The sequence below is a fragment of the Plutella xylostella genome, chromosome 21 (genome assembly GCF_932276165.1).
Source record: "Plutella xylostella chromosome 21, ilPluXylo3.1, whole genome shotgun sequence".
Classification (NCBI taxonomy): Eukaryota; Metazoa; Arthropoda; class Insecta; order Lepidoptera; family Plutellidae; genus Plutella; species Plutella xylostella.
This window is the reverse complement of record NC_064001.1, coordinates 5306379-5321748: the sequence shown is the minus strand read 5'-3', so window position 1 is coordinate 5321748 and position 15370 is coordinate 5306379. Positions and strand designations below refer to the sequence as shown.

The window sequence follows — 15370 nt, the reverse complement described above, 5'->3', positions numbered from 1 at the left end:
CTGTTCTGCTTTTAAAACACCAAAATAAAACAGGTCGTCTAACTAAAAGGTCACGTGACCAAAAAAAAATATATGGAGAAGCGTTTTTTTTTTCACGAATATAAAAAAATACGTAGGATAAAAGTTATTCAGAGTAACGCCCTTTCGGCTAACTATACTTTTTTTAATACAACACCCTGTAGTCCCTCTTATATTAAAATCTGCCCCCAAGTGAGGCTATACTTAATTCGCGAAAAAAAAAAACGCGAATTTTTACATTCTGATTTCATTTCCAGGGTTTTAGACATAACATCAATAACATGCTGCACACGTAGGTTTCGGCTTAGTTTAGTATACCCTTTTTGCAACAACCTGTATAAATATCGGCACGGGCACGACTTTTTATAATTAATGATTAAATATTAAAAATACTTTCAAATAAAAATAAATATTTTCGTATCACTTACAAAACAATATTACTTACTTAGTATATGTTTAACAAAGTGGCATGTCTTCACTTTAATGTTTTCGAGTACTATGTTAAAATTTCATGTCATTGTCCGGAGAACGTCCCGCATACCTCAACCCCCCCTCACTAGATTTGACAGATTCTGATTTTCTTCTAGCTTTAGTGACAGCCTTAATGAGAAATATCTGCAGTGACCTAAATGCAGAGATAGACAACCATGCATACGAGATTATACTTTGTCACTGTTTATCTTTCGGATTGACTACATTATATAACTTTATAGAAATAACACAAGATAAATTAAATAATAAAGTAATAGTAAGCACAATAGGCGATAGATATATGTATAGCAGACTGTGGAAGCCGTCTCGTGTAAAATACCACACTCACATGTGCAGAAGATGGAAACAGTATAATGAACTGCCAAATCATAACTGAATTGAAACCACTAATAGCTTCCCGAGATTTAATTACGATGGAACAAGGAGGGTTACTCTATACTGACGAAAAACGAACAAACGTGAACGTTCGTGCGATGAGCGCGGTTGTGCAATGAGCGGTTTTCCTTGACAGCTGTAAGTTGAGTTTTTGTACAAGCCCATAGATGTCGTGACAACATAGTGTACTTACAGAACTGTCAATATTGCACACAGCAAGCAAAGAGTTTGAAGTATTAAACTCAGAATAAGAACTCATTACTTTTAATAGTACTTATCTATATTAAGTCTAGTTTACAAGTCCAGAATGTTTATTTTCGAAGCATCGTATTAGGGAACGCATGAAGGCAGATATAGAATTTCGTCCGTTGAAATAAGATGTGAGCTGACACAAAATCTGTGTTCTGAGGGTTTGACAGTTTGGGTCAACTCAGACAGCGCCATCTTTTTTTCCAGAACGGTAAACTTTTTTTAACAAACGGCTCATTGGTACGCAATACAACGAGAATCGAGATAGAGCCGTGGCTCGCGCAGCAGCGCTCATTATAAAGTGACCCCCCTGAGTGAAAACTGCGCTTGGATTAAGTAATGAAATCCCACAACCACTGCTGGATAAATACTGCATGCATGCTACATGCAACCGTATCTCGTCTTATTAAGATACAATTTTAGTATAATTATTAGTAGGTACGTGTTGTTTACCGTAAAATGAGTTTTAAAGTTTGTTGAGTATTTTAAGCGAATCTATGCAGTTACTTATTTTGTGCGGGAAAAATTACCTACTTACAAATAAATTGATATTTAATTATGATAAGTACCTACTGTGGTATGTGTTTTTTTTTCAAAGTTCTATTTCATCGATTCATAACAAAAGATGGAAAAAAGGAACCAAAACAATCAATAAAATTTAAATTCACTTATTTAGCTCTCAAATCAACATTTCAAGACTATCCGGGAACAAATCGTATCTACAGTACCAGCCAAGTATTCTAAACCGAATGTATCTTCCAATTCTGCAAATCACGTTTAAGTTTAATGCAATCTAATTGCATAAAGCATCAACCGACTCATTTGCTATTCTCCGCAGCTCGCTAGTCGCTAGCACTGGAGAGGAGGCATCTAGCTCGCCTGTCTAGACGAAACCTGAATTAATAGCCTTTAAAATTAAACAGGGTGTCGCAAACATTAACTTGATAGTAACAGAGCATTGACTATATTTAAATAGATTTAAAAATTAATAGTGAACTAAGCGGTTGGAAAGCCGAGTTTTTCGTGGATTGTGGGCGCTGTTTATCAAGAATTCAGTGATTTTGAGTGTTTTCCATTTTTTGCCGGGGCTAACGGCGCATCTCGTGCATTTTTTAATGGCTCTGTTATGTATGATTGTTTGTTTTTTGGGGAAATATAATACGAAAAACTGTTTTTTTACTTACATAATATATAGAAATTCGGGTTAACATTTTAACTTGTCACAACAATCAAACTCAACAGCATAGAAATTCACAAAACCAACGAACTCCAAAGCACTTGACGTCAACGTCACTCGAAAACGTCCAAAGAATAAAGTGTGACAAACCGCAGATGGGACATTTGTGACGTTTTCATCAGCGCAGCGGGCGCGGACGTGCTCAAACGCCTATCCCTTTTGTTCGCGAGGACGAGTGGCGCTCTTTACAATCTTGAGGCTCTTCTGACTTGGCACAGATGTTCCGCCGAATGAATGACGTTGACTGTCTATTGTCTACTTAAGCTTTGCTTGTTAATGGAGTGGTGTTTTTGTTTGGATACAACTTTTTGAAATTACATACATCATCACGACCCATTACGTCCCCACTGCTGGGGCACGGGTCTCCTTCCAATGAAGGAAGGGTTTAGGCCTAGTCCACTTAGGTAATTCGGTGAGTGACTCGCTTCATAATCACCTCTAGCCTCCAACCCCATTGTAGGTTACATAGAAAGCGTAATCTCTAGTTAGAAAAACCGAAGTATAAAAACTTGTTTATATCACTTATAAAAAAATTGTCGAAAGAAAAACTGTACGTCTATCACAGGATTCGATACTATTTTCGAAACTACACAAACAGATGGAAAAATAATAGTATCATCAACTGTCACAGTCATAATGTAATGCAAATTTGACAGTTCCAAAAGTGACATTTGTTTTTTCCATACGTTTGTGTAGTTTCGAAAATAGTATCGAATCCTGTGATCGCTGCACTGCACTTATTCTGTTCTTGCAGAATACCTTCATACTAAAATATGTGACGATGCCATAACAGTTATTATAAACTTTGCACCAAAGTATTCACCTAAATCCTATTCAATCTTCACTAACACTCTTTCATATTTCTGCTTAAACAACAACTTCTATCTAAAAACTGCCCGAACATCATTCGCAGCCATTATTAATCATCACCTTCCCACTTTATGGTATCAAACACCCCATCAACGTGATAAATGTAAGAAGCATTACTGTATCTCTTCAAACCCCATAACTGCAGGCGATACTTACATGGAACATTTTTAAGTCGATGTGTTATAACTTATATCATAGAGGTAATTTATCAAAGTTTATCTAAGGTTTTTCTTAGCTTAGGGTAAGTGTGGGTAAGTGGTGTTGATAAATCGCGTTTGGATGGCAACTTGTCTGGGAGCTTATTCAATGGGGGTGAGGCGATTTCAAAATGATAAACCTGACACTCAAATTTTCACACATGGAAATATTAAAAATGATGTAGGTATCACTTCACCGCCTATCAAAATTATCATTTCAGAGTCGCTAGCACAAGTTTCGAACCTCCGTTAACGTTGCGTATCGTCAACTGTCACTGTCAAAATGTAAGGCAAAGTTAGTTCCAAAAGTGACATTTGTTTTTTCCATATGTTAGGTGGAATTTCACCAAACGATAAACGTATTTAGTAGCCTGTCATACGTCTGTCAGTTAGTACTAAATGTATTTAAAATTTGATTTAAATTCGTTTAGCGTTTGGTAAAAGTGACCCTTCGTGTAGATTCGAAAATAGTATCGAATCCTATGCTCGCGACTCTAATCATTTGTTTGTTTAAAATGTTGTGTAGCTGGGAATAAGCCCCCTGTAGACTGTGAATTCTGCAAGTGGCATGGCAATGCAACTTTTTCTTTCTTTGTATGTCTGTGTTTTTGTGGTGGTTTTCATAAAAAATTACGTTTTTTTGATCTTAAATCACATTACAATACATTAAATAACTATTTAGGTAAGTACACTTACCTTTCTAGTTAGTAAATTTTATCTAATAGTTTTGAAAGCATTTGCCTTGCCTTGCCATTTGACTGGCATAACACAAGGTATGATTTTTATTCTGGCCAATCACGGCCAATATTAAAGAAATTATTCAAACCTCGTTTCCACGAACTGAACAACGGGATCGGATTCTTAAAGGAGAATCTGAAATATGGCTTTGGATTTTGGATTTGACTTTAGCTGTGGATTTGGAACATGGAACTGTTGGAACTCGAAACATTTAATTGAGAGGTCGTGAATATTGTCCATAGTTGTTGCTAGTGGTAGTAAATTCTGTAGAAATTCGATGTTACGAAAAAATTACCGAGACTATTAATACCAATTAAAATACGGACCATAACATTTTTCTCGGGTTTTATCGTATTTTTCAGTTTTTTTTGTATTCAGGATTCGGTTTTCATTTATTTCATACCAATGCCTGTAGTAAGAGTGCCACTAACAAAAGCACATGCCCGTATTCTAACCAGTGGTTTGTCATCAACATATTCTCCACCACTGCCCAGTGCTTACTACACAGCTACAGGATGTGTATTTTATCAATGTGCATCTGATGGTTGGAATTAAAAGCATTCCCGGCATCTACTGAAGGGTCTGAGACGGACAATGTCTGAGGTTACGGCGCTGCGATTGAATGTGGTTGTAGAGGGTCAGCCCCGTGTGGCGGACAGGCAAATGAGTTGCCAGCTGCGTACTTACTTACCTATAGTGTAGTAGTGAGTGTGTTTAGTGGGAATGGGATGATATGTAGTTGGAAATGAACCAAGTTAAGGATAAGATGAATGTAGGAATCTTTGGATCATGCCCACAAGTAAACTTTTAGACTTTTACAGAAAAGGAGTAATATGTATGTGTATTGAACAATGTTTTTTGTCAAAGATGTGTGCTAGTACGAGTATATGTATGTACTGTATCTTACATTAAATAAATTGAGTACCTATCATGTAAATAGATAACATATAAAACCACGATAATGTTACCGCGGATATTTATTCTGTAGTTGTCAATTACAATACAATACTGCGAGTACAATCTTCTCTACAACAGGCAGACATTTTACAATCAGGAGATAGATAGGAGATCTAAAGTAAATGCATTCGAAAAAGCTCTAAAGATTGCAACTAAAGAACGAATACGATAGTTGATTGAAAAAGCAAACGAGAAGAGTTAAGAATTGTATAGTAAACTGAATATCATTGATACGGAGCAATCCTATGGATATTGATGTTGATTCTGAAGGCAGAAATTCTAATTTTAACGCTGTCAAACTAAAAAATTTGCTAGCATAAAATGACATTTACGGAAACAATCATAGAGTCAAATTTTAAACAAAGAAATTAAGGTTTTGACATCGCTAAATTTAAAATTTCTGCCTTCAGAATCGATATCATTGTTAATGCTTACTGAATTTACTTTACCATGTTCCTTACAGAATAATACGCTACAATTTGAGAATGGATTGTGAATCATAATAAATAGATAGTATACATATTAGCAAATACAAAACATTTTTTCAATAACATAAATTCTGTTTTTCTCTTTAATTATAAATCGACAATCAAACCCTACTTCTACTACTACTATAGAAAGTAAGTATGCATCCTGTTTACTAACCAATTAGTTCAAAAGCAATTACATTATATTCCGATAATGCCAATATTCCAACAGAGTCCAGTTCGAAAGAGCCAAAGTGAGAGGTTATGTTAATAAGAAGGGCTCCGACTTCCGGAATGTTCCAGAATTGTGCCGGAATGCTAATGTAACGGAAATTAAAGTTGTTCCAACCAACACCCTTTCTGTTCGAGCCTTTATTTGGATTTCAAATACTGTGTTAACGCTGAAAATCAATCCTTTTAGCTTTAACACACAGGTTGATGGTTAGATACATTGTGAAGAAAATTGGTTGAATGAAAAGTGAGTGCCTTTTTGTTTTCATGAAAAGGTCTTCGAAAAGATATAGGGGGCAACGAAAAAGAGCTAAACCTAAAACAAATTTGACGATAAATAATTAGAAATTAAAGTGTAGTTTCAATTCAGAGCTATCTACACCATCGCAAGTTTACTATCTACTAAGTTTTATCGCAAATATTTTTTTCTGGGCCATAATATAATTTTCATTGTTTCATATTAGTGTTCATGTCATGAGCTTGTATAATATTTAGCTTGGTAATTCTCCTGGGCCACTCTTCATTAGCAGTATTTAGAAAACCAATACAGACCCTCGACACGCTTCGTTCATTAGGCAACACGAATTAAAACCGCAGCCGGATCAAAAGCGGCAAATTTCATTATTTAATCACTAATTCGCATGTAACAATCCACTCACTTAACCAGTGTAATCCATTTAAATCAATCACTAAATCATGATTCTGATGCGTTGCCGAACGCACCCCATTGTGCCGAAAATATACATCTGATGAATTCATCGTAGGTATATCCAGAGCAGGGTAATTTTTAAAACGCACTGAAACATTAATTTTGAAAACAGGAATATAAAAAAAGCTGATCTATTCTTTAACAAATTTTTAATTTTTTATTAAATATCTACAGAATGTTGCAAAAAGCCGAAACCTAGGTACCTGTGCAAAATGTAATTTTTTCACAAATTTTGAAATTCAGATTTCAGTTTCGGGCTTAGATATACCATGCTGCAAATAAGGTTTCGGCTTAGTATACCCTTTTTGCAACACCCTGTATACTTAAGTAACATAATTGTGTTCCGAACGGATGCTTCTATATTTACTATTACTTGTAGATATGTATAAAATCTATATCTGCTTTTTGTTTACTATCTTATCTATTTAAGTATCAGGAAGGAAATATAATATCAGCCAGTATTAACGACAAACAAATCTTAGTGCATACTAAGTGCATCTGAGCCTAAGATACACTAACAAATCTTCCTTGGTGGCAACGGAACGGCAAACTAGGAGTCAACATGACTTATGGGACTTATTGCTGCTGTGGCGACCAGTGGATACTTGGTATCGGATGAAGTTCATTACCGCTTCTGGTCTTCAAATAATAGCATTCCGCTGATAAAAATATCAGCTTCAGTCTCTATCAGTCCACTGCAGGATATAGGCCTCCTCCATCTAACGCTAAGTACCTCGGTCCTGTGCTACACCCAGTTTCGTCCAGTCTCTCCTTATGTCATCGGACCAAACGGGTCAGTGGTCTACCGACTGATCGCCGCCCTTCGCTTGGCCACCACTCCGATACTTCCTTGATCCATCTTTAGTCTTCCCGATTCGTCTCCTAACGTCTTCAACCTTCCTCCTATGTCGGATTTCTACGAAGTGAAAAATCTATTGTAACTGAAATTTGAAACCCAGCAAGCGCTATGAATATCGATACATTCGAAAGTGCAGGGGGCAGGATTAACGGCGGAGGCTGTTTGGATAGGCCAGTGTGCATGTGAAGGCTAAACGCGTTGTTTATGGCAGATTTTGGTCTCAGTTTGAATTTGGAATACAGCTGCAACTGGCTAATGTGTTTATAAAAAAAAGTATATCTACTCGTTGAGTTATCCTTGTTGTGCACTATCTTCTTCTAGAGCTGCGCTCACAAGCCAGTTATTTTATTTCATCTCTTGATAGGTATATATACGACTAGCTGTATACCTACTGTATACATACTTACTAAGGTGCTAAGTAGAAACTTACCAAATCATTTCCCTACTTTTTGCTCCTGAACCTCCTGCAGGTTGACTGGTAGAGAATGCTCTTAGCATTAAGTCCACCTGATTGTACATCTACTTTTGTAATATGTGCAATAAAAGTATATTTAATGAAAAGACTTGAAATGGTTTTTACAATAACTATTTAAAGTAATAAAGAGTTCCACCATACAAACTTACCGCTCTAGTTTCGTCTGCTGTCCGACAAAAGCAATTATTAACAAGCGACCGCAGATATGATTAATTTAACACAAACCTTTGAAGTCAGGGAGGGCACTCTAGCTTACGAAAAACTGTTTTAGACCGCTTAGGGTGCTCTGCACTCTCTATCGAACAAGATTGTCACTCTAACTGTCAGTTTCAATAACTCTATCTAACGATGACTGGTTAGTTACTTTCATACTATTTTGACACATTAAGGGCTGATTTTTCAATGGTCAGATAAACGTTATCTGAGGAATAAAATTGTTGCTGTCACTGTCTAATACAAATATTCAGATGTGACAGCATCAGAATTATTTCTCAGATAACGTTTATCTGGCCATTGAAAAATCAGCCGAAAAAGTTACAACCTGTCATCGGTAGATAGAGTTACTTAACTGGCAGTTAGTGCGCTTGTTGTATTGTGCGTACCGATTGCATACCAGTTTTCGTTCTTTCGTTTTTTTGTCTAGCTAGAGTAACCGTCGTGAACAATCACAGGCAGATTGAATTGGGAACTTTTGTCATCTTCACGGTTGCAGAAGGGACGCGCAAAAAGATAAAACAATTATTACTGCCTCACCGAAGTCAAGTGCTTTTGTTATCGTTAATTTTATTTTAAAACTTTACCGACTCGCCCTTTGGTCGGTATCTGGTTGGGATCGGTTCGTTAAATTGAATTAGATAACTGTTTAAGTTTATCTCAGAGCTTTTGTTTGTAATTATAAAATATATAAAACAGTAAAATAATAGTGAAAATATAAATGTTTTTTCTTTTTTTTTTGAGTTATGACACTATTTAGTCGGAGGTTCGATATTGTATTGTAAGTTATGTAGGCTAGATGTTATAGGTACAAATCCATAAATATCACTCGACCACATCTGTGCCGCAAATCCATGTACGTAATATGCACCTAGTACCTATGTATGTAATTATGTATAGGTAACGGATTTCACTTACCCTTGTTAATGGTTATACAATAACACCGACAGTGTTAATCTGCTTGTATTGAGCTAAGGTATTACATATTCATAGAAGCGTAAGTGACATGCATGAAATACTCAGACAACCGATGATACCTATGTATATCAATATAATATAGGTAGGTATGGTTATAAGTACCTACATAACATAGACGCGATCACAGGATTCGATACTATTTTCGAACTACACAAACAAATGGAAAAAGAACGGTATCATCAACTGTCACTGTCAAAATGTAAGGCAAATTTGTCAGTTCCAAAAGTAACATTTGTTTTTTCCATATGTTTGTGTTGATTCGAAAAAATAGTATCGAATCCTGTGATCGCTGCACATGCCTATGAAGGTAAGCGTCCACCTATCGGTATCGTAATACGTATCGGACTAAAGAGATTTTCATAAATGTATGGAGAAACGGCCTCGGCAATGACGATGATGTAGACTTATTCGCTAACTTTAATTAATTAAAACTTATCTCTATTTCGTTATATTTTGTCATTTTCTACAAAAGTTGATCGGTTGATACTGATATAGGTAGGTAGGTACACCACCAGTTTTTGTTTTAATTAAGAAATTATTAACTTTAATTAATAATAAATATAGTAACGGATCTAGACGAGTTTAAGAAATGTTCATCCCTTTAATGTCTGTCGTGTTAAACGCTTGGAATTTAATAATGTGTTTAACGCTATCAGACCACATACTGTCTGCATAACTTAATAACCGAGGATGCATCCCACACCCAGTATAACATATATACAGAGTGATTGGTAAGAGTAATCACCTTGTATAATCTATTTATACAATAAATTTTAAAAATAGATTTACCTGCCTCGATTTACATGAATTCAAGGCATTTAAAGATCTAGAGATAGTAGGTATCACTTATATCTTATTACATGTTAGTTCTGTTTTATCATTCCCATTTTTTGCGAAAGGAGGAGGCAAATGCTCGCAAAACCACTGTTGGATATTTTGATAAGTTTGTAACAAGTTGTTATTGTTACACTGATGAAGGTTTTCCACAAGAGCCACAACTTCAGCCGCCCGACGTTTTATCGTCTTGTTTATAACATTGCAACTATTCACCAACTTTTCCTTTGTGATAAATCGCCTCCGTTTTATATTAAAACCGAGCAAAAGCCGAACAAATATATCGTAATACTTTAAACGGCGAAACTTGGCACCATTTACAGCGATATAATTAATGTGCAAGACCGTTTCATTTGGGGCCAAAACAAAAAGATAATTGCGCCCAATTAATTTAAACTCCTTGCAAATGAGCGAGGGTCCGATATGTTAGCATTTATTGGTTTGGGGCGCTATTTGGCTAGAATTTCATCGTTTGTTTTTCTTTGATTGGAAACTGGACGTTCTTGTAAATGAATTGGTCTGATCAGTAACATTCCGCCCCCGTCTGTGCCCTCCGAGGTGAAGGGTTGGCCACCCCTAACAGGGCTGGTTGAGCAGTGTTGTTGCAATATCAATTTGCGAACAGTAGACGCTACTTGTAGTTAAGTTTATAGGGAGGAAAATAGGTTATTTCGGTGTAACTGTCAGTTTGTGTTACAATTAATCACATATTGCAACACAGTCTGGGCTGGGGCAGGAAAATCTTCCCTAATTACCGCAGAAAGAGCTCAAAGATCTGTCCTTAAAGTTATGCTCAGAAAACCATTTAGATTCCCTACAGTGACCCACCTACCGTGACTACCGTAAATCTGAAATTTGTTCTCTTTTATTAACACGTATGTTATAAAATATCCTAACTATGTATTGTCTGGAAGAGAATTGATTTTAAAGAGTATTGATTTTTTATCTTTATCGTATTTATGTATGTATATTGGTTCCAGGCTGCCCTGTGTGCGGACTACAGCGTGCCGGTGGACTGCGTGTCGGCGGGGCCGGCGCCGCGCCCCAGCTCCTTCCATGAGATATCCGCTCCTAAGGTTAGTAATGTAGTAGCTGGGTACTTACTTATCTAATTTGATTTAGTGATGGTAAAGAATGATTTGTGAGTGATAAATTACATTTTCATCATTGGTGCTCTGAAAATAGGTTTGAATTGCCTGGAAACAGGCATGAAAGTAGGTTTTGTCATCCCTGGGGATTACTATCTTGACAGCTGTAAAATTATGAAGAAACAAGCATCGTTCACTCCCTGGTTGACAGCCCTAATGTTAAAACTATATGCCTAGTTGGTCTAACAAACGGTAAGGTTTTTTTTCCTGCGCTCATTTGCACAGTTTCGGAAAAAATATAAGTAACATACTATCTGGTACAGCTCATGCACATTATCTTCAGCCGAACATAAACATTTCCTTTACAGTAACATATTATGAACTACCTAACACGTGACACTAAGGGCTCGCTTAAGGTGATATGAGTCATTCAATTAGTTCAATCAACTTGATTGTAAAGCTCCGGTCATTCAGTCACACACCCGCCTTTAAGTTGTTCTGAATGAGTCATGCTCATGATGCTACATACATTGTGTTCATTGGACGGCCGGGTCATGCAGCGGTTAAACTGTTGGATAAAGGTCCGGGTTCGGTTCTCCACATGTTTGTTTAAGAACGCTTGGTTTAGTTCCATGCAATAAATTATCTGATAATAATATGTGTATCGAAAATCCAGATGGAAAGCTAATAATATTCTGTTGGAGAAAGCCTATGCCCAATAATAGGTATGGTTACCTTCATAAGTAGCTGTATACTTTTACCATGTCGAACTTTGATAAACAACATGTCAACAAGATGTAGCGTCACATGGTACGAAAGTGAATAGCTATTTACCTGAAGCTGACTATACTCTATGGCACTCTATGCTGTATGTAAGTACCTACTCACTTTTCTTCCGTGGGTACTTGAGTTGAATCATATAAACAATACGATACACACACCAACACAAAATTATTATCTAAGAGATAAAACAATCTGATTAGATACAGGGATTATGTTCATGTATCCAAAATTAAACAGCGATAAGATTAGAATTGAGTAATGTCAAGTACGGTAGGCTGTCATAAAAATCAATAAACACAGTTTACTCCATACAACCCGAGCCCGCGTTGTTCTATGACTGCCAACAATAAAACACCTACTTAACTTGTTGCTAGTCCGTGTCGCTATGGGGGTATCTTTAGCCTCCTATGGCACCTCTAAGTCCTACACTGAATTAAGAATAATAACCCTAAATACATTAGTTGAGAATACAGCATCATTAGACAAAGACTGATGCCGGTGTCTTGTATTCGATTCCTGACTATGGCAGAGATTTGTTTAAATTATATCTTTCATACAAATATCATACTTATATCTTTCAGGTCACCTTTACTCGTATAATATAAATTATATTATCCCTATACTTGGACTTACATGTATCACCCCGGGACAATTAATGCGAAAATGTACGACAGTCTAGTGTCCACGGCAATGCCACATGTACTTCACCTTCATGTGGAATCTCTGGACATGGACACCGACACCCTGTATAGTAGTAACTGACACGTCATTACTAAGAACAATAGGCCCGCTATGGCCAGAGGTGTGTCATATTCTTGAAATCTTGACATTGTTTAGACTAGCACTGACTAGAATGGAGTCAGTGTTTTCATAACGGCCATTTTTATGACACGTAATGCTAATTAAATCTTAATTATGGAATGCTAGGAAGCAATAATAATATAACAATTTGTGAATCTGATTTTGATTAAGTAATGAGTGGAATTTTGTTACCTAATGTAGCTCAATCCGGGATAACATTCCCTATAACGCTACAAAATAAAACAAAAATCGATTCAGTTGTTTGGGAGCTATGCTATCACTGATAGATACACAAACAATTAGACTTATAACACCGCCCGTTTCCGTCAGCGGTTCAAAAAGAAAGTATTTATGCATACTTTCTTTCTTCATAATAATAATATCTATGCGCCATCATGACATCAGAGAGAATCCATACGCATGCTCGTGATTCACATTCTGTCGGTACAAGGTCAGGATCGCAGATTTTCCATACTGACGCGCCTTGCATAATGTATGACCAACAGTATGGTTAGCAGCCTTAGATTAACAATATACACACAAGATGGTGAATCACATACAATCACAAAGCTTAAAACATTCTGCATTTGGTTTGCTTCCGAACAGTTTTAAGTTTAAACAATGACAATCATTGTACCAATGAAATACGAAGGGCTCAGTGGTAGAAGAAGGGTGTTATTTTGTCGAGACGTTTCTTTTGCAGTGACACTCCATTTAGTTCGTATTAAATATCGTTGTTCGCATCACACGTAACTCCGTCTGTGTGAGTTAACCACATTGTGGTAACCCGTTTAATCGGGTATCTGTTTTTAGTATTGATGATATTATAATTAATGTGACATAATAAATATTATACTTACCATATTTTATTATTACAAAATGTTCATTATAATACATGCATTAAGTAGGCCTTAATAATTTCTTCTCAAATAAATAAATAAGTGAATGAAATGAAATACAGAAAGAGATTTTTGGAATGCGCATGACATGGGGAATATGAGGAGTTGGAATTGACCTGCCTAAAAGTCTGTTATTTTTTATTCATTTATATGATTTCATTTGAATGAAATTTGGTATACATATGGTCTAGACCCTGGGAAAGAACATAGGCTACTTTTTATCCCGGAATTCCCACGGGAAAACTTATTAAGGCGAAGCGAAGCGCGCGGGAACAGCTAGTTTGTCTATAATTCTCGATTTCGTCCATCGCCGTGAAGAAACATTCTTTCGGACAAGACAAGTTTAATAAATAACATATATGTCTTTGCAACGGTAACCATCGTATTGTCAGAAATAAATGATTATTTATATACGAAAAATATACGATTGATTGTGACTCTTGTGAAGATGTCTGATGATTTATGATCATCAGGACAGATAATACCTACCTAAAAGCCTACATCAGGAACATAGATTATTTATTTGTTTGAACTATGGTGAGCTTTTAGGGGCACTAATAGTATGCGTATTAAATCTATTGCTGCCTTGATTTGACAGTATACGGACAGAAAGAGACAGACATATATTTAATGGCGACCTTAACTTAATGTTCTTAAATGAGCTTTCTGCAACTCATGCATAAGTACGATAATCCGGCGCCGTAAGAGGTATCCTCTACTGTACTTGGCTCCAATCTTAGTCATCACCGCTTTCACCAATTACTTACCAATTGTCTCAATCCTGCCCACCGCACCCACCATTTTAATCTATGGGCATGTGCAATAAGTACGATTTCATTTTATACTAGCCAGGTCATTGACTTTTCTTTCGAGTTTCATTTAAACCGTACAAGTAGTGAAAAGTAAACATGGATTTCTATAGTGCGTAGATAAACGTGACTGTATTGCGATTCGCCATAAATGCGGTGCTGTGATTGGAGGAACGCGCATTAAACTAATTTATCGACGTCGATAAAGGGCCCGCGTGCTGTGTAACCAGCGCCACCTTGCCTGTACTGCCACTGCATCATACGAAATCGCGTTTATTTTACACAGCTCGAACGGTGATAATAACTCGCACTAGGCCCTCAGGTATGTTGTTTGCCATGTTTATAATATCGTACTTACATTTTATTGGCCCTTTACGCATTTATGTGACCAAAAGAAGCACGCTGTATAACGCACCTGCAGTGTGTAAAAAGTGACTCATTTAAAACAAGTGGGTACTCTTGATAAGGTAGAAATGACACATGTGACCTGCAAGTACCACTATCAAAAAGATAGAGGGTCGGCTGACTCACTCACGCACTACAGTATGTAGGTGAATCGTAAAAATAAAATAAAATTGGTTAGTATAAAATATACCTACTTAATCTTATTGAGACTGAAGTCTTTAAATAATTTATGTTTTATTTATATAAGGATTACGTTCTATTAACACATGCAAGTAATTATTTAGTACGACCTCCGTATTGATCACTGATAATTTTCCACCGTGTTTAGTTTGTTTTTACCTGAAAAAGATGAGCTATTCATGAATAGTACCTAGAAGGTAAATACTACCTACTTCTATTATAACTAATACAAACAAAAATACAAGTACCTTACTAAGAAGGAAACACTATTGTTTACATAACACTACCAAAACCAGCTTAGCACGACTTCAAACAATGTTATCATTGTCATTGTATTACAAAACTGCATAAAAAACTTCGCTACACCTACATACATAGGTATGAGTCATAGGCCTTACTAACATCTGAGCAATTATACTTAAGTTGTTAATTAGAATCAGTTCATTACTCTTTAAGCACTTGTTTGTCGTCTTAAACAAACTGTTTATGTGCATTCAGGATGATGG

At 36.3% G+C, this 15370-nt stretch overlaps 1 protein-coding gene across 1 annotated transcript in view; it reads left to right on the top strand.

The window, feature by feature from the left end:
* Positions 1-15370, top strand: part of LOC105396496 — a 168993-nt gene that overhangs the window by 136929 nt on the left and 16694 nt on the right. The window contains exon 3 of the mRNA XM_038115768.2: positions 10880-10975. Coding sequence (XP_037971696.2) covers positions 10880-10975 — 96 coding nt within the window. The remainder of the gene's footprint in view (positions 1-10879; positions 10976-15370) is intronic.